Here is a 19,863-nt window from a genome sequence, read left to right on the forward strand (position 1 = left end):
ATAGCACAGACTGGTGGTCCAGCAAATTCTGAATGTTTGCAATGAAAAAAGGTAATGCCAATTTTCTACTTAGATGTCATGCAAAAATGAATTCTTTGCAAGCCTTTGAACAGATAATGTAGCAATTTGCTATGTATTACTATTTCATAGTCGGGAAAGGCTGTAGTCAGCGTCCCTTTGCTTTTCATGATGAATTTTGTTTGTTTTAGAGGAACTGCTTTTACAATCAGGAACTGATTGGTTGGTTCTAACATTGCACCCAAAGTTGTGATAGGCAGCAACCTCCCCATGTCCTTGAATAACTGGGTATGAAAACAGATGAATTTATGAAATGTAATGTTTTTTACTACTCAGTGTCAATTTACTTAAAACACTGTACTTCCAGGTTTGAATCTGAGTTATAACTATTCACATTTATGCTGTGAACATGCAGTAATCTGTTTACATTTTCTCAAGCCATTGGGCTCCTGTTTAAACTTAATTTCAGTTTTCTGTTTTTTTTTTCAGAAGTTTTATCCTCAGTAGTTAAAAATCCTTAATAAACTTCCAATCAGTGATCGACATCAAGTTGGACAAACCACAGGAGCCTCAAGCCAGTGAAGGAGGGTGTTCGTGTTAATACAGAACGGGATTGGACAGCTCCATCTAAACCACATGCTTGTTGTGTTGCTTCCTATTGGTTAGCTTCCAGTTGAGTTCTCAGGCTGGAAATTTGGCCTTTCAGCCTGACTATTGACCATTGCTTGGAACTAGTGTTATTTCAAATCTTCAGTTGTAAGATAACATCCTTCACTAAAAATTGCCAAAAAAACACTTGAAAATTAAAAAAAAAAGTTAACTCAAAATATGTGTATACAACCTTTTTGAATATCTAGAATGGTATAAATTTTGTTTTGTATTTTTGTATACTTAAGGAAAAGCACTAAAATGATGCAGAAAAAATTGCTTCCAGCTTGCTAACTACTGTATATACTGTACATGTATATGTGTATATGGTGGGTGTGTGTGTTTATTAGCACAGACACACACACACACCCTTTACATATATATATACATATAGTCATATATTTATATATATATATATATATATGTACAGATACACATACACATACAGAACCATGCACTCACACACGTCTATTCAATATATCTCTCTATATTTGGACCCTGTCGTACATGAATATTTTTAAGAGTATACTGTATACCAATTCAAACTCAGACAATGAAATTGCGGTTCTGGATATTCTGATGTCATCATCGTTAGCTTGTTTACACAAATATGCAAATGTATGCATTACAAGCAATATAAGTGATTGTTTATGCGTTGTCTCTTACCGTATCAGCTTAATAATTGGCTCACACAATCCCAAACTTTTTCCTGGCCACCCTCACACACACTAAGAAATTTATGATTTATGCAATTATGTATAATTAATATGAATCAACCCATTTCTTCATTTACTGCCAATTGACCCAAACCCTCAGCTCAATACCTGCATCCCTATAATATTATTTATTCAAAAATGCTGAGTTATGACTGTGTTGTTAAGGATGGATTGTACTCATGAATTATTCTCCTCTCCAGTATCATTTTATTTTAAGTTTTTTTAGTTTGTTAACATCAGCCAAAAATACTCCTACCTACTCTGTCTATCTCAAAAACATTGTGCGTTTTTAACCATTCCTCTATTAACAGACAGAAAGGTGATACTCTCTACTTAGAAAGAATGAATTAAGAAAGGAATGTATCAAAAGATAACATTTACTTCATTACTTTTAAGGTTAACCTATAAAATATGTGATAAAAACACAGTGTTGGAAGAGAAAGCATAAGTAAAATTTCAACTTTCATTTCATGCAATTCTCTCTAATGATGAAATAATTCATTTACTTATTGCAACAAACCTTTATTGCACTATTAAAAATATTTGTAATAATAAAAATAAAATTGTGACCTTAATTTGTATTCTACTATGGTAATGTCATATTCAAACAATTGTATATTTCTATAAAAATATCAAAGCGAAAAACATTCCTCCTTAGGAGCCAATCAAAGGGAGTGCAGCGATTACAAAATTGACTATAATAACTTTCAAAATGTGGGAAATCCGATAAGTCACTTGGAAGAATAACCTCACTCAGCTGTGAGGTGGCAAGGTTTTTAGTTGCTCGCTTTCATTTTCCTCACCACTCATCTAAAGCCCAACTCTACCTATGCATTCACCTTGAGGGGCTCACAAGAGTTGGAGACTGAACAGCCTGATCTTATACTCTCCACCAATGAAGGTTTCCACAAAGATCTCAGTGCAACTCCTCTTTCTTCATACCATCTCCATCAATCCAAAACTCCCTTGTATTACATTTACTAAATTATTCTTAGCAGTTCACATTGGTGCACGTGTCTGAAAGGGGCATATTCCTGTTATATGAGCATGGCACTGTCCAGTGACCTTTAATTACAAATCAGTACATGCCACGTCTTGGCCAAGAATTGAGATCATATATCTAGAAGCAAATGACAGCATATATAACACCTTCACCCCTCTCCTCGAGTGCATACCTGAACAGTATTGTCCAGTACCTTCATGGGATGCGTCTGTGTGTGGTGTGTTTGTGTACTGAAATCAGATGATTAAAGATTGGGTCTGGCAGTAAAAACAAACCTAAATAAATACATTAACAGCTATAGATTGAATGGCCAAAGCATGCTGCAAGCCATTTTTTAATTGTGGGCCTTGTCTGCCAATGTACAGGAATTAAATATGTAAAAGTCACTTTTCTGCACATACTATAATTGCATCATAAGGTAGCTTTTCTGGTGTGACATTCCTGTATAAAAGAATGAATTTGGGTAAGTAATTTGAATAGCTCTTTTTCTGTCAGTGGTTTTATGTAACTGTTATCTAAATATACAGATGATGTTGAAGCTAGTAAACCACATTCACAATGTACATGACTCTTGGTACATACTGTTTGTAAAAAAAATTGTGGCACAGTCTCCTTGACAAAGAATTGGTTACTGTGAATGGACACAACTAACACTGTTTTCTTCCTAACATAACAGCTGGTCAGTACAGTATAAAATAAAATACAGCTGGCAAAAGAGGGTGTTTGTGTTCATACAGAACAGGAATGGAGAGCTCATGTTCAGAATTCCTGGTTAAAATTTTACTTAGCATACATTCATAATCAAAAGCAATGTCCAAACGTAGATGGATTTTGAAGCCAAAAGCTTAATTTTATATGTATTTGCTTATTTATTAAATTATTTATTGTTTTATGTTAAGCTTGAAAGGAAACTTGCAGATTTGTTTCTGGAATTTTCCTTTGAACAAAGGTACAGATGACAGGAAAACAGTTTTACGCACACAGTTCTGTGGGACGTTGTGATGGCGCTTATGCGATACTCATGAGTTTCATCAAGTTCGTTATTCCATGTTTCACTCAGTTGTCATTGCCACGTTAATGTTCTTTGTTTTTATTTTTTTTTCCCAAAAATGTCTTTCTTTCTTATTTTGTACAGTATAGGCAGGACCAGATGTGATGCCAGCTCTCCTTTGTGTTTCTCCAAAACCTACACCTTGGTCTATGTTACCATTAGCTGGGTTTTGTGCTTAAAGTATTACGGTCTCGATTTCAAAGCTTGATTGTCAAATTCTCCTAGAGACCCATGTTTTGTCACGTTATAATTCATTTTATCCCCTGCTTATTTAAGTTTTAGGTTTTCAATACATATTTAGCTACACCATTGTCTTTCTATTGCCCTGTTTCTGTTCCACTTCTTTGAAATAGTTTATGCTTTTGTGTCACCTGTGCTGCTTGGTCAGCCTTCCGTCCAACTTTTCCTCCAGTTCCACTCAGAATTGCTCTGCGAAGTAGTCTGCAACCAGAGGTTCAAATGATGGTAGATAAGAATGTGAGATTTCATTAGTGATCAGAGAAATGATGGATAAGTAGGATCTCACTGTGGCCTATGAATTCTCTCTTTTACTATTGCATATTCTTTGTGGTGGTATAACAACCTCATTTATCAAAGTCACTATTTCTAGAATTCTCTAGGTGGCTTGCAGGTATGTTACATAATAGATCCACAGGAATGTCCTAGAATGTTAAAAGGCACATTTTGCCTCCATAAGCACTCCTCTTTATATGTATTATGTTTTCTTTTTATGTGGGCTAAACCAATTGGATGGGATCCTGTGGAATTTCACTGCTGTACTAAAATTCATTCATTTTCCACTGCTTATCCAAAGTCTTAGCAGTGAGGCCAATATGCCCCTTTCTCCAGCCACACTTCCCAACTCATACTGTGGGATTCCAAAGTGTTCTCAGACATCTGGGAGATACAGTCCTCCCAGTGAGTCGTGGTTTTCCCCAGGTCTCCTCCCACTTCAACCTCCACAGGGAGGCATCTGTAACAGATGCCGGGACCACCTCAGTTGGTTCCTCATGTTGTGGAGGATCAGCAGCTCTACTCTGAACCTCTCCCTGAAAACTGCGTTTCTCACCCTTTCTCTAAGGGAAAGGCCAGCCACCCTGAGGAGAAAGCTCACTTTGGCCACTTGTACCCGTGATTTCATTCTTTCAGTCATTACCCGAAGCTCATGACCATAGGTGAGGATAGGAATGTAGATCAACTGGTAAATTGATAGCTTTACTTTCTGACTCCAGTTCTTCTTCATCACTACAGATCAATATACTGTATAACAACTGCACTCACTGCCCCAATCCATATATTGATCTCTCCATCCCTTTTCCCCTCACTCGTAAACAAGATCCTGAGGTACTTAAACTCCTCCACTTGAGGCAGTAACTCACCTCCCATTTGAAGAGGACAGTCCACCTTTATTGAACGGAGGACCAGGGCTTCAAATTTGAAGGTGATGATCCTCATCCCTGCTGCTTCATACTCGGTCACAAATCGTTCTAATGCATGCTGGAGTTCACAGCCTGATGAAAGCAACATGACCACATACTCTGCAAAAAGCAGTGATGTGATTCTAAAGCCACCAATCATATGCAGGAAAGGAGACAAAGCACAACCCTGGAGTAGTCCCACACCCACTGGAAGTCATGCTAATGTTTTTCTGTGTATGCAGACTCAGCTCCCACTTTGATTATACAGGGATCGAATAGTCCTTATTACTCTCCCAGTAAACCCAAAGAACCCTTTGAGGAACACAGTCATACACATTCTCTAAGTCCACAAATCACATGTTGGCCAACTGGGTGTACTCCCATGCCCCCTCCAGAATCCTCATGAGGGTAAAGAGCTGGTCCACCATTCCACAGCCTGGACAGAATCCACAATGATTCTCCTGGATCTGAGGTTGCACGACTAGGCCTAGTCTTCTTTTTAGTACCTTGGCATAAGCTGTTCCAGGGTGGCTGAAGGTGTACTAAAATGTTTCAGCTATTTGTATTGCATACTTATTTCCCTTACTTTTTCACATTTTGGATTTTGAAGTTGCTAAACAGTGTATTATACTGTGTAGCTTCAAACATATTAAAGCAAATATGTTGATGAATGAGAGTAATATACAGTAAGGCAACTAGACAAAGGAAAGTTCCACTGTGCCAGGGCTTTGTTTGTTAAGCGAAAATTTATGGACTTTCAATTGCCATATTTGGATGTCTTCAAAGGATACTCTATGAGAAATTTCCACAGGCAATTTTATCAGGCCCAGTCCACTGGTAAGATATTCAGGACCATGTCTGGGTAATGCTAGAAGGAGTTGCCCAGGAGTAGCTAGAGAGCACTTCCACCTTCAACATGTCACTGGGTAGGACAAGCAGACATAAAATGAGATAGGGGATAAATAATGTAAAAGAATTATAGAGAGTTAGGCAGAAGTTAGGGTTCATGGCTACTGCAGCATGGTATAGTCATTTGGAAGCTGAGTACAGTAAATGGAAGTTAATGGTCCAAAATGTTCTTTGTGTTTAATTTAGATATATAACATTTATAGGAAAGTACCTAATCTCTGTGTACCTTTAAATGCTTAATTCTTTTAATTCATGAGTTAAATTTATTATCCGTAAAGTGTAGACTGTTTTTTATATTTGTAAGCATTACAAGGTTGGGGTGTGGAATTATGATAGTAAATGCTGACTTCAAATCTGAAGCCTCATCATTTGATGAAAGGTACCCATGAATCAGTTCATTTCACAGGTTTCAGCTGTTGATCAGTAGTGCTTTTTAGGGGGAAAAACTGGTGACTTGGTAGGGTGGATGGGGGAATGCTGTGAATCTGTTTCTATCTTAATAACCGTATATACTCAATGTCAGTGTCAAGTATACAATAGGAGAATTTCAAAAGGGGCCTGAAATTATCTTTTGTGGTAGACAAAAACTTCAGCTCCTGCTCCACTAAGTTTGCATGGAATAGTGAAGGGTCGGTCAAGCTCTTCTCTTCTCGGTAGTTGGTTTGTATTTCACACCATAAAACAAACTTTCTGTGATCGTTCTGCAGAGCCAAATTGTCCTGTCCCCAGCGATTTTGATTTCCCCCTTTTTCTTTGCTTTAAATATGGAGTTTGTCTTTGAGTATTTGTCCATCCTGCCTCGCTGTAAGCAAAATTGGTCTCTTTGTTTATTAATGCCTTTTCTGGAACTACTTTGTGTGCTTTCTCTATTCATATCAAAAGTACAAAGCATGCATATTAAGAAACAGCTCATAATATGAAGGTAGATAAGAAAACTGCTGGAAAGTGGTGTTAATTTTCTTTTGTGTTTTTCACTTTTAAGATCTCTCTCTTTGTCTAGTTTGTGGTAAAATCATTATGAAAGGACTGAAGTTGCTCTTTTTGGTGTTGTGATTTCTACAGAAATGTAAGTTGTTTGCGGTCCTCCCCATTTTCCACCTGACAATCAAAATGCAAATGTGTCTGTAGTGGTACACAGTTTATACAAGAGTTGCATCTAATGGTCATAAACTGAATATGAATCTCTATGTTTCCTATGCTATGGAAAATTAAACCTTGTATCCAGATCCCAGTGGCACCCGAGTTAATAAACAGCTCTTGAAATGTTATTTTTTTCATAGCATAATATTTCACAACCTCACTTTGTATTCAGGAGCGATATGGTGGCACAGTGGTAGTGCTGCTGCCTCACAGTAAGGAGACCAGAGTTTGGGTCCCGAGTTCTCACTGTGTGGAGTTTGCATGTTCTCCTCATGTCAGAGTACTTGGTTTCCTCCCAGTGTCCAAAGACATGTAGGTTAGGTGAACTGGCAAAGCTAAATTGACCCTAGAGTGTGTTTGGTGTGTGTGTGTGTGTGTTTGCCCTGCGATGGACTGGCGCCCTGTCCTGGGTTAGTTCCTGCCTTGAGCCTTATGCTACCTAGTATAAGCTTCGACAACCTCTGTGACCCTCTTATAGATTAGGCAGATTAGAAAATGACATGACATGACTTTGTATTCATGGTTACGGGGGCTGAAGCCTGCCTAGACAACTACCGGCACAAGACAGGGTCCCACCTTGGTTTGTGTGCCAGTGTATCGCAGCACCCACTCATGCACACAGATACACTCACACTCTCATGGGGCCAGTTTCCTTCTTGTGGAAGGAAAGCAGGAGCACATACACACACAGGTACACATACACAACGCAAACACATATTTATATTTATATACATTATATTTATAAAGTGTTGTAATCTTTATGAAAATCTAGTTTACAGCTCATCATTTCACTGTCACACATTTTCCAGAAACTAACTACTGAACTGTATTGGTGGTCTCTTGTTTCCAAAGAGGCATAGGAGAACTGATCTATTCATCCTTCAGAAATAGCTATAACATTCTCAGTGTATAACATGGCCTTGCTTTTAGTTGAGATAAATTAGCAAGAGACTTTTAAAGAATTTGAAAAACTTAAATGAAAGCCTTAAACAAGAAGCACTACTGCTCTGTCTGTCTGCATCTTCTGTATTATTGGCAAACAGAAACTATCACACAGTGCTCAAATTTTCTGCCTGTGGTGGACCGTAACATACACCGTCTTTCAAGCACTAAGATGATGAGCAATGTGACAAAGATTATGTGCCACTTGCAGTGCATACCCCTCAGAGACATTAAATAATTGGATTGTATAAAACTCTGATCTCAAAAATGGAGGTTACTGCAACAGTTGGAACTAATAGGGGATTTCTTAAATGGTACAGTGGGATCCAATTCTTTTTAGCGGAGCATACAGTTTATTGCTGTACATTGTTCTTCAGTCTTTGTTAAATTACTACATATGAGGTCCTCACTGAGTAGAATTATTTAGATTTATTATAGAAGCTCTGTCAAAATCATTCTAACGTTATAATTCAATAACACTCGAATCTGAGAGCTAGCTGTACAGACATAATTTCATATAGCATTTATTCATTATCATTTTTGCATCTGAAACTTATTCTCACTAAACCTATTTTGCCAACTTTAAGACAAAATGTTCCTCTAAAATGTGCATATGCCTTGACTATTAACTCTTAACTATAGTTTGTATCCTTGCTGAATATAATTTCTGAAATAAATTTTTATGATTTGTGAATTTACAATTTGTTAAACTTTCTAAATGTTTTATTAATCAAAGCCGAACACCACATCTGTCTTTTGCTCTTTAGATACTGATCGGATACGAACTTCTTGGGTGCCACATTAACAAGGTTAATTTGTGTAGTAGCAGCATAAATAAACTGAATTTCTTTAAATTTCATCACTGCTTAGATAAATGTTTTTTGAGGTATGTTTCCAAGTCTAAAAGTTTAGGTTGACATTGGTCAAAATGAGTGTGTTTTGAAACATTAAAAATTGATTTGTGGGATATGCCAATCACATTGGTGCACATTTCAGGGTGACACATGGCAGTGTTGTCAGGTAGGTAGGTTATCCCCCAAATTCATTTCAAATGATAAATGGCACATTTATTCATGTGTGCAAATGTGTATTATAATTAATAAATAAAAATCAAGAATAATTATTTTCTTTTAGTTTAGTTAGTGCTGTCTCTGCCTTTAAGCACACCAATATGTTGTCTGTGGTATATCATAAAATTCAGAGAGTCTGCATCATTAGGCATACATGTCCTGAGGACAGCCTAAATTAATCATGGAATTAACTCAACAAGTTGTTCAAATTGCAGGTTGGAGTGCTGTTGACATTAAAGATGTTCTATCAACGCTGCAAATTAGCTATTGGTGCATTTCAATACTAAATAACTCAATCTCATGTCAAAGACCCTTTCAAGGCCTAGGCTGCTCCAGCAGGATGGGTAACTACCCTGCTGAAACGACAAGCATGTATTGTGCTGTCATGAATCGAAGCTCTTGATTAATAAAGATGTTTACACATCCCTTGTCATTCAGATGTATCAAGAGACCCATTGAATGTTAGTAAAATAAAGTCCACCACCATACACTGTTGATGAACTCCTGGGATTACTACATTAACACGGTCCTCCCATAAGCACAAATCAGCAGAAATTAAAATTCATCATATCAGTTTATATTTTTCCCAGTCTCCAGTTTGCCATGTTTGTCTTCTTTAGCAGATAGTATCCACTTATTCTTATTTTTCAACAACAGGAAGAGAACTGGATCACAGTACGTCAGTGACTGCTGTACTCCACCCATGATCCTGTATGATGAGTTATGAGATGTGATGTGCTTCTCTAGGCACCACTGTCATGTTCAGCTGCTCTTCTAATAGAATGTACAGTCGCTTGTGCTTGCTCTTTATCCTGAAACCTTTCAAGGACTGTCCTGTCCCAGTAGAATTGGATGACAACTTATTGATTTGCCCCTTTCATGATTCTTCTATTCCCCATTATAGGACCACTATTGACCAGTGGTTTTGGGTTGTAGACTATTCTTCAAATACCTACGAAAACCCAGCAGGGGATTTTTTTTTCTAACAAAATCACAAAGGCAAATCCAAACTCAAAAAACCTCTGGTCTTGCTCAGTATCTCTCAGAGTTGCATACACATCCTTGAAATGGTTGTCACTAACAGAGGAGGTGATTATATGGGAAGGACAGTGGAAAGGTGGCTACTCAAGTGTATTATATTATTGTACTTAACCGCTCATTTTCATTTCCAGCATTTTCACAGAAATTCAATTCAGGTGAAGATGTTAGAGAAGGAAACAAAAATTTAAATGAGTACATCTAGACCAGATTGAGTTAGAGGTGAAGTTTATCTTAACATTATGTATAATATGTTTATGGTGAAAGGAAATTGTTTCCAGTGACAACATTAAATGAATACATGGAGAAAACAAAACCTACCCAAAAGTGCGCCAGACTACAGAATAGAATAGGATAGAACAGAATGCAATATGGGCTACACGGTGGCATAGTGGATTCATATCAATGCCAGGTCATTGTCCATGTGGAGTCTGTTCTTCTACCTGGGGTTGCTCTGGCTACTACAGTATTCATCCCATATCCCTGACTATGTAGAGAGTAGGCTAGTTGCCGGTTCGAATTTGGTCCTGTGGGTGTGTTTGTTTGTGAGGTGGGTAATAAAATGGAAAGGCACCCTGTCAAGGGTTGTATCCTGTTTTGTGATCAGTGCTACTAGAAATGGCTTCAGTCCCCTGCAAAGTCAATTGAATTAAGCAGGTTTGAGATTGTTCTAATATTAAACTGTATATGTACATTCTAAACTACACTTAATCTAATTCAGGGGGCTGGTGCAGCCTTGGACATAATATAATATAATATAATATAATATAATATAATATAATATAATATAATATAATATAGCCAAAAGGTTTGCATATATAAAATAAAAAACAGGGTGCTTGCCATAAGATCTACAAAGCTTTTTCCTATCAGATTTACCACAAATATGTCTAAAGTGAATTTACAATAAAGAAGAATCTATCTCTTGTAGCTGACCTGGCCACAAAACTTTACACATATATGCCCTCTCACAGCATATCAGAGAAACCCATCCTGCCCTTCTGATTTATCTGCCATTCATTTTTCCCTGTATTCCTGCAATGTAAATTATAATATTTTGTACATGTTCAGTTGTCAGCACAATAATGCTTCCATAAAACTGAATGCATTTTCTTACTTTTATTACTACAGAAACCTTGATTGATTTAATAGTCTCCATTTTTTACTTATGTTATTACGAATGTAGTTCCTGAAACATTAGTTGTTTATTCCCTTTTTGCAATGGGGCACATACATCAACAGCACTGATCACTGAAATGAAACACTTGTTTTGTAAATCTTTCTCTACTAGTAAATAATTTTACATTTTTCCCTCTAGTTGCAGTTGCCTGTATACACTGTATTGTGCACTTACTGTAAAACATGGGCAGTCACATATACTAGGAAAACAGCCCACTGTAATCTTGGTCATATTGAGGACAAAGTGAATACATTGCTCTGTTCAGAAGATGAAGTGTTCCACTCTGTTTGCACACTCGGCCAACTGATGATGTGTAATTCCTACACTGTTTTAAAAAGAGCAATATACTTGTTACGTTTCATCCTTGAACTGATTTTGCTCGTTTGAAGAATTTTCTAGTTGGCCTCTTATTTGTTTTAATAAAGCTACTCTTACTCCCTATGTTTGTAGCTGTTTCAGTCTTACCTTGTGTCACTTTATATAACATGTACTGAACTGAAAAAATCTGTAACTCGAACCCACTGGCTGTATTTGTCTTCACTATACAGGTAGACTCACTCATTGGAAGCTGTTAGGCATCTGATGTTATTTTACTATTTATCAAGCAAATTTTACTGAAATGGCGTAACACACTGAACATAATAGTTTTGCCGAACTTCTTATCCCTTTGTCATTTAATGAATATCATGGTTAAATCTGCCATATTCCATCACACTGAACACATTGACTATGCTTAATAATAATAATAATGTATAAATGTATATCTCTTATATTAAGGGTTAGCTTTGGTTAAAATGCTCCACTATCCAGTAATGCTTCCCCGAAAGATAAGAGGGAAGCAGAATTTTCAGGCCAGGTGCAGGAGTCTTACATTGTAAAGGTTTATCTTTTCCAGTGGGTTCTTTTCTTGCTTAACTTACTCTTATTTTTATTGTAATGTGACCTTTTTTGTCTTTTAACTTATTTAATTATTTATTTTAAATTACATTGGTGCCTTCTTAGAACCTACACAAGGCATGATGGGTACCACAAGAGAGCTGGCCTACAAAAGATTCCTGTCATGTTTAGAAAAGTTTTGATTGTATTGCTTTATTCATTTCTTTTTGGATGTACTTCATTATTTGTACACATGATAATGAATTTAATATATTGGTCATTTTCACTATATTTTATTATTTTTTTATTCATTGTAAATGAGTGTACAAGATGAATGACTTTGTGTAGCTTTCCAGTAACAGTCACATGTTTGTTATAGTAACCAGCTAGAAGTAGTTTGAATTGATTCACTGTATTTTTCACAACAGTAGGAATATGGAAACACAATGTTTGACCCTCTGGCTATAGGCGAGTAATAAGATATTAATTCTTACAGCTCTGTGGAGCAGACCTGACAGGTACAGAGCTGGTCTCCATTAACACTGTATAGAAATTTAGCATGTCTGTCAATCTGATCAATAAAATGTCTTATTACCAAAAAGAAGTGGCATTTATGTGTGATTTTTATGTACAAATATGATTTAATTGTGCTATCCTTCTCTCTATTTGAAACTTGGCGGTGGAGGGCTTAAAGGCTGTAATATTAATTATAGGGTACAATGAACACTCATACCATGTCAATTCAGACATACCAATCACCCTGAAGTGCACAACATCAGATACTGAGAGAAAATCAGTTTATCAGGATAGAAATACACACAGATATTGGAAGAACATTGACAAGGTTTGGATTAAAACTTGCTATGGCTCCACCTCAACTGAAAAAAATCTGGTTGAGCTTATCACCATTTTTAACATTTATTAGCATCATGCCATGGTTTTCAGAATAATACGTACTTACAAAACCTTCAGTTGTAAAAAACAAAAGGTTTTGGGTAACTGCAATAGGTAGGCCTCTTCAAGAGGTGTGTATGTGTGTGTACCTCCACATTCTTGGAAAATACCTTACATATGTTTGAGGGGTTTAATATTCTTCTTTAGTCAAATTAATAAAAAAAATACATATATTACAGCCGAGAAAAACTATGTGACTGCTTTCACTACTTCTCTGGCTGCAACATTTACTCTAAAGGCTAAAATTATTTATAATCTTAATCTTGTAAACAAAGGAACAGGGTTGGAATAGTCATTTTACTGCACACAATGAAAGATTCAGTTCAAGTTCTAATGTATTCTTAGATTATTGCATCCTTGAGTAATTTCTCATAAATCCTTTAACTTTCCATTAAGCTCTAGCCACCATTTAATCAGGCATCCATCAAGACTCATATCAGCAGAAAGACTTTGGGCTCTGGTTACACTTTGCTCTTTTTGCAGTGTTGTAGGGCATCTGCCAACGCCTTCACAACCAGATCAGCATTTGCTTTGGTGCAGTTGTATCCCATTAGACCAACCCGAAGAACCTGCAGGAAAAAATCAAATCACATTTAATGTTCTTTTTCTACACAGGATGAAATCAATATTCATGACTGTTGATGAAATTCTGATCCTAATCACTGTTTCAATTAGGGCCAATTGTTACACCCTCATCCTCAATAATAGATCTTAGCAGCAAAGTCACACAGAGTTACCTTTATAATTACATGTAGCCACTGTTATATTGGCACTCAAGGAGCGAATGGCAACATGTCATCAATGCAAATGATTCTCACTAATGAATTAATTGGGCTGTGGCAACCCCTAACGGGAGTAGCCGAAAGAAGCAGAAGAAGAAGAATATGTGAAATAACATTAAAAATTAAAAAGTACTAGAAGAATTAAAAGTTTTTATGAAATCTATTTACATTTCATTTTTCCCTTTGGCAAGCTCAGAGTGGTATATAATGTATATTTTTAAAAAAGATATATGGTTCAAATAAAGCAAAACCATTTTTAATAATAAATATAAAACAGGGGTATAAAACTCCGATCCTGGTTGCCTGCAGTGGCTGCAAGTTTTCCTTCCTGCCACTTCTTTATCAGTGACCATTTTGACTTCTTTTTTCTTCATTTTATTTGCTTTGTTCCTTAAGTCCTATGACTTGCTTAATTTTTTACTTAAATGGTAGCCAAATAAAAACAAGATGTGAAGTGAGCCAACCTATGACCAGCTAAGTCAAGCCTCAAACTCCAACCAATTTCACTCCAACCAGTTTTTTAATTTGAAGCCAATTCTTGTTGCTACTTAAAAAAAGTATTTAATTCCGTGGCTTGTTGATGCTTTCATTCTGCCACAGAAGACATTTCCAAAACGGTGGCTTTTCTTTGTTCTAAGAGCACGATCAAAATATTTTGTGAACCTCAGGTGATTAACATTACTAAGAACTTCACCTTCCTTTATTTTCAGTTATTGTGCGATGGACACAAGTTGCTGGTCATGTGTGGGCTCGTTTTTGTGTCTCATTATTGTATGGCAGCTAATTAGGGAAAAAGGAAACAATTAAGGGGGCTTAAGTCATAAATAGCAAGTCAATTAAAATTAAGGCAAAACTTAATGAGCAGCATAAACTGGACACTAATTAAGAAAATGTTTAGAATGAAAATCCACAGCTACTGCAGATCTCCAGGATTAGAGCTGGACACAACTGGCATACAAGATGCACTTTTTAACTTGAGATATCCATCCACCCAACCATCCATTCCCAGGCCTGCTCATTCCATTTTATGAATGGGAGAGCTGGAGTCTAATATGGCAGCATAATGGAAGGAAATGCTCACCTCAAGTTAAAATCACTGAGTAACCCAACTGTCAGGAACATATGGTTTGTTAATGTATGTATACCTTTGCTTCTGTGTGCTATTAATTTTTAGTTCTTGTTGGGTTTGTTATCATTCATGTTTTTAATGGATCCTTTCCTTTTATTTTCATAGATGAAGTGCATTCCCAAGCCAGGTGGTATATATCTGTGTTGCATAAAATGGCTGCAGAGCTGCCCTTAAAAAAACTTGGCATTCAGAGAGGTACTTTGATTTTACTTTGACTTAAATAAAGATTTATGTGACTTAATGAAAGACTTAGTCCTAATACAAACAAAATTTAAGAAGAAAAAAAAAAAAAAAGAAAGAAAATCAGATATTGACGAGAAGTACTGGTTTTGACAACTTGTGTCTTGTTTTTGGTTTAGACTTCATTATGTGACAAAAGAATAAAAAAATGTTCCCAATAACCGTGATTAGAGTCCATGCATAATTATGCTACTGCCGACTCCCAACAGAAAGACCTGCTGTTGCTAACACATTCACAAATTAACCAGAACAGTAAGACATCTACATTGCAACAATTCATCAAAGAAGAAACTCGAATCTTAAACTGATGGTAACAACTGGAATTGTGAATGTACTCAGAATACTCTCTGATAAAATACACACTGCTTCCCATAATACTTGCTTATTAAGCAGATCTGTCAGATTTGACTGTTGGCCCCTATCAATTTACTTCCTCATTTTACAGTTTGACTTCTAACTATTTGTGTTGGTAACATTAAGATTATAAAACCAAGTCAGCAGAACATAAAGACAGACCTAATTTAAGAAGTCTTCAAACAGGAATCTGACAAGAGTCTTGACACCCTCCAAGTAGATACACTTTAGATCAGGCATGTCAAACACGCAAAAATCTGTGCAGCCCCCATGACAGATCCTAGTTAGCACTAAACTTGTACAAAATTATTATCATTTGTGATTGAATCATTCTGCATCTTCAGCGTTACTTATTGACTATTCTTACTTCCACCTTCTGACAAAAGTGTGTTTTCCTATGGCATTATGGTACCGGAAACGTACTGCGGCGTCATCTCCTTGATAACCTAGGCATGACACTGCCCCCCCCTCACGAGCCTTGACCAAAGTTAATGAGCCGTGACATCGCAACTGAAGTGCTAGGCTGCAGCAGCCTGGCACACTACACTACTGGCTGGGCTGCTGAGACTGGCCACTGGGCAGAACTGACCATCACGAGTAGTAATAGCTCGCATATTATCACTTTTTTTATCTAGTTTTATGTAATTTTGTGCTAGTATTGTAACGAACAGTTAGTGCAGACTACAGCTAAAGATCTGAAGTGGACGTGAGAAGTTGGTGAGTTGTTTATTAACAAATTTTTGTGAATTTGAGTTTCTAAAATTAGTGTAGGTCAGGGGGATTTTTGCATATCAGCTTATTTTACAATATAAATTTTGAAGTAAACTTAGTAAAGTAAAATTTTGAGCTGCACAATGCCAAACATGCATAAATTGATAGGCCTATGTCTTTGTCATTTAATTTAAAATGAAATATCTGCATTGCAGTATGAAGGGTACAATGACCTCGACCAAGGTGAAAAGAAAGCTACAAGGTGAGAGAAATGGGAACTGCTATATTTTTGTATGACAAGAAATGACAAAATTCATTGTCTGATTTACAATAATGTCATTGCTGTACCAAAAGAATACAATATTAAATGGCACTACGAAACCCACTGTGAAACTCATGACAAATACACGGGAAAATTGCGAGAAGATAAACTGTGAGAAATGAATAGTAATCTAATTAAACAGCAGCGTGGCTTGTGTAAAAGCTAGTTATACACTGGCTGAATTTATTGTGAGCAATGCTAAACTGTATATTGAGAGAGATTTCATTAAGCAGTGCATTGTGAGAGCAGAAGAGATCGTATGTTCTGAAAAAGCAAAGACTTTCAAAGATATATCACTAACACGGAATACAATTGCTGACAGAATTGATGACATGGCTGGCAACTTGAGGGAACAGTTTCGAAATAAGTCAATTAAATTAGAGTGCTTTTCGATTGCCATTGATGAGTCGACGGATGTAACGGACAATGCACAGCTTGCTATATTTATAAGAGCTTGTGACACAAACTTAGAAATTACAGAGGAGTTGTTGGAACTTGTTCCCTTGCATGACATGACTACCAGCGAGGACATTTTCAACAAAGTTGAAGAAGTTCTTTCTCAGTACACTCTGCCTATGGAAAAGCTTGTCTGTTTGGCAATAAATGAGACTGCTACAATGGTGGGACACAATAACGGTTGTGAGATATGGCCGGCTATTTATCCCGGCCAATATCCCCAGGCCGCCAGATGGAGCCCTTCTTGCAGCATGGAGGTACCCCGAATGCCAGCAGGGAATTATGGACACTGGACTTTTAATGCACAGCCCTGCTGGATACCACGGGGGCCGCCAGGAGTCGCTGCAGGGAGGCCCAGGGATTGTTATTTACACCATAACCCGGAAGTGCGTCTTAATCACAGTGACACAAGGAATGACGTGCTTCTGGGGTGAAGAAAAAGGATTTTTATCTGACCCATTTATCTGTGTCCTATGTCACGTGGACCGAGAAGGCGAAACACTTCCGGGTCGAGGACTATAAAGGACTGTGGGAAATCCCAGACAGATGAGCTGAGTTGGGAGGCAGGGTGGCTAAGCTTCTGGGAGATTGGAGGATTGTTTATTGAGTATAGTGGAGTGGTGGTGCTTTGTGCACTTTATTTATAATAATAAATATTATTATTGGAACTTTTATCTGGTGTCTAACGTCTGGTTTGAGGGTTCACGGGGTCGACAGTGCCTCTATTATCACAGTTGGCGTAGTCGGCAGGATTCTCTGGCCATCGGTTTGGCAGAGGACCTGAATTTTAAAAAATTTTACTGTGGACAGAGAACCCTAAGAAGGCAGCGTCACGACAAGCAGAGAAAAATCGCCAAACCTCACCTTTACCAAGGAGGTCATGGGAAAAAAAAAGACAAAGCAGAGAGTCAGCAACAGCGGAGGTCTAGAGCTCAACATTGCCTGCGCTCAACATGAGCCACGGAGCGGTTACGTGCTTCGGGAGCAGCATCTGGATGAGGACAATGGCAATGAGGTATGTGCCAGGAGCGAATTTGAAAACTTATTTAAAATAACGCATTTTGTCCCGTGCGCATACCTCCCAGGGGTCCATCCGGAGGTTCTGTGGGAGGCAGGAGAGAATTCTGAAGGCAGTAGTGCACTCACATCAGTGGAGCAGTCGAGCGAGAAAGACTTCCGCATGTCGGGTGCCGGCGACGGACACGTGACCCACCCCGAAGGATTGTGGGAAGGAGAAGGTCCGTGTCCAGCTGTTTGCGTCTTCACCCAGGAAAAGACGGACTTGGTTTTTCCGAAAGGGAAAGGGGAGGCGAGCGAAGCACCGCTCTCCCTAAAAAAAGGTAAGGAGGTCCGGGAAATGACTGAGCGGTCCGTCGATAAATTGAGACAGATGGATCGCAGTCAGCCAAAAGCGGCACTGCGGACCTCAGAAAACTCCAAATCCCAGGCTCCCTTGCGGAACCCGTCAGAGCACGTGCCAGGAGAGGGCGTGCTCATTGGCTCCCAGCCGGAGGGTAAGGCTAGTGATCTCCTGAGCATACCTCCGGCTGAATTAAATAACTTTTTGGACGTGCGCGAGCTGGAAAAGTTGCTTCAGCCTGTGCACAGTTTCTTGCAGATTGTGACAACAATAAAGAAGATTGTTGGAGAGCTGGGAGCAGCGGCTGAATCGCCGTCAAGAAAGGTGGATGAATACCTGCGGCGGTTTGGTCGAGAGCCTCCCGTATTATTTGATTTGGCGGTACAGGTGAGTAATACCAGTACCGTATATAATGAAATAGGCACGCAGTGTGAACCGGGCCCACGATTATTTAGTAGCGGGTGCCAAGTCACCGTGAGCCCTACAAGAGAGGTGGAAACGTGGACCGGGTGCTTGATGAAAGGGTCGATCGTGCCGGAGCAGCTGAATAGTGCTGTCTGCCAGAGCGATGCAACCCTGAAGACACCAACACCGGTCATATGTAAATCAAAGGGGATTCAGACAGTAAAGGGGCTTTCTCATACACATAGAGAGACCCAAACTGTGGATATGCCCCAGATTAAACAGGAGATCCCAAAAATGAAGCGCGGGTCTCCTGATAAAATAGAAAAGAGAACTGGGACTACAGAGGCGGGCGTAGAACCCTCCTCGGCGGGAAAAGGGGCGGAGCCAGAGTTTCCTAAGTGTTTCCAGTCATGCAGAGGGATACAAATGGGAGGACGGCGGCTATGCTACGACTGCCGCCGGCCGGGCCACTTATGGCGAAGTTGTCCTCGGAGGACAGGGGATCAGAGGTATTCCCAATACAATGTTTCCCCCTAGGTTCTTCGGGGAGTCTTGACGACGTAGCCATGGCCCGACCCATGGATCCTCCTAGAGGAGGACGTCCCTCGCGGGGCTGGCCGCTTCGAACCTTGGTTCTTCGCTGGGGGGGGGGGGGGGGATACTGTGAGATATGGCCGGCTATTTATCCCGGCCAATACCCCCAGGCCGCCAGATGGAGCCCTCCTTGCAGCATGGAGGTACTCCGAATGCCAACAGGGAATTATGGACACTGGACTTTTAATGCACAGCCCTGCTGGATACCACGGGGGCTGCCAGGAGTCGCTGCAGGGAGGCCCAGGGATTGTTATTTGCACCATAACCCGGAACTGCGTCTTGATCACAGCGACACAAGGAATGACGTGTTTCTGGGGTGAAGAAAAAGGATTTTAATCTGACCCGGAAGTGTCCCATGTCACGTGGACCGAGAAGGCAAAACACTTCCGGGTCGAGGACTATAAAGGACTGTGGGAAATCCCAGACAAATGAGCTGAGTTGGGAGGCAGGGTGGCTAAGCGTCTCGGTTAGATTGGAGGATTGTTTATTTGTTGTTTATTGAGTATAGTGGAGTGGTGGTGCTTTGTGCACTTTATTTATAATAATA

At 38.7% G+C, this 19,863-nt stretch overlaps 2 protein-coding genes across 4 annotated transcripts in view; one reads left to right on the plus strand and one right to left on the minus strand.

Annotated features, from left to right (window-relative positions):
- Positions 1–3,995, plus strand: part of rab6ba (RAB6B, member RAS oncogene family a) — a 494,609-nt gene extending 490,614 nt beyond the window's left edge. For both annotated transcript variants that reach the window (XM_051923573.1, XM_028794772.2), the window contains exon 8: positions 555–3,995. In XM_051923573.1, the coding sequence (XP_051779533.1) occupies positions 555–619 (65 nt within the window). In that variant the 3' untranslated portion in view covers positions 620–3,995. The remainder of the gene's footprint in view (positions 1–554) is intronic.
- Positions 3,996–12,286: 8,291 nt separating this feature from the next.
- The window catches only part of LOC114646545 (alanine--glyoxylate aminotransferase-like), a 79,548-nt gene continuing 71,971 nt past the window's right edge, over positions 12,287–19,863 (minus strand). For both annotated transcript variants that reach the window (XM_028794775.2, XM_028794776.2), the window contains one exon: positions 12,287–13,532. In XM_028794775.2, the coding sequence (XP_028650608.1) occupies positions 13,425–13,532 (108 nt within the window). In that variant the 3' untranslated portion in view covers positions 12,287–13,424. The remainder of the gene's footprint in view (positions 13,533–19,863) is intronic.

The sequence above is a fragment of the Erpetoichthys calabaricus genome, chromosome 2 (genome assembly GCF_900747795.2).
Source record: "Erpetoichthys calabaricus chromosome 2, fErpCal1.3, whole genome shotgun sequence".
Lineage (NCBI taxonomy): Eukaryota > Metazoa > Chordata > Cladistia > Polypteriformes > Polypteridae > Erpetoichthys > Erpetoichthys calabaricus.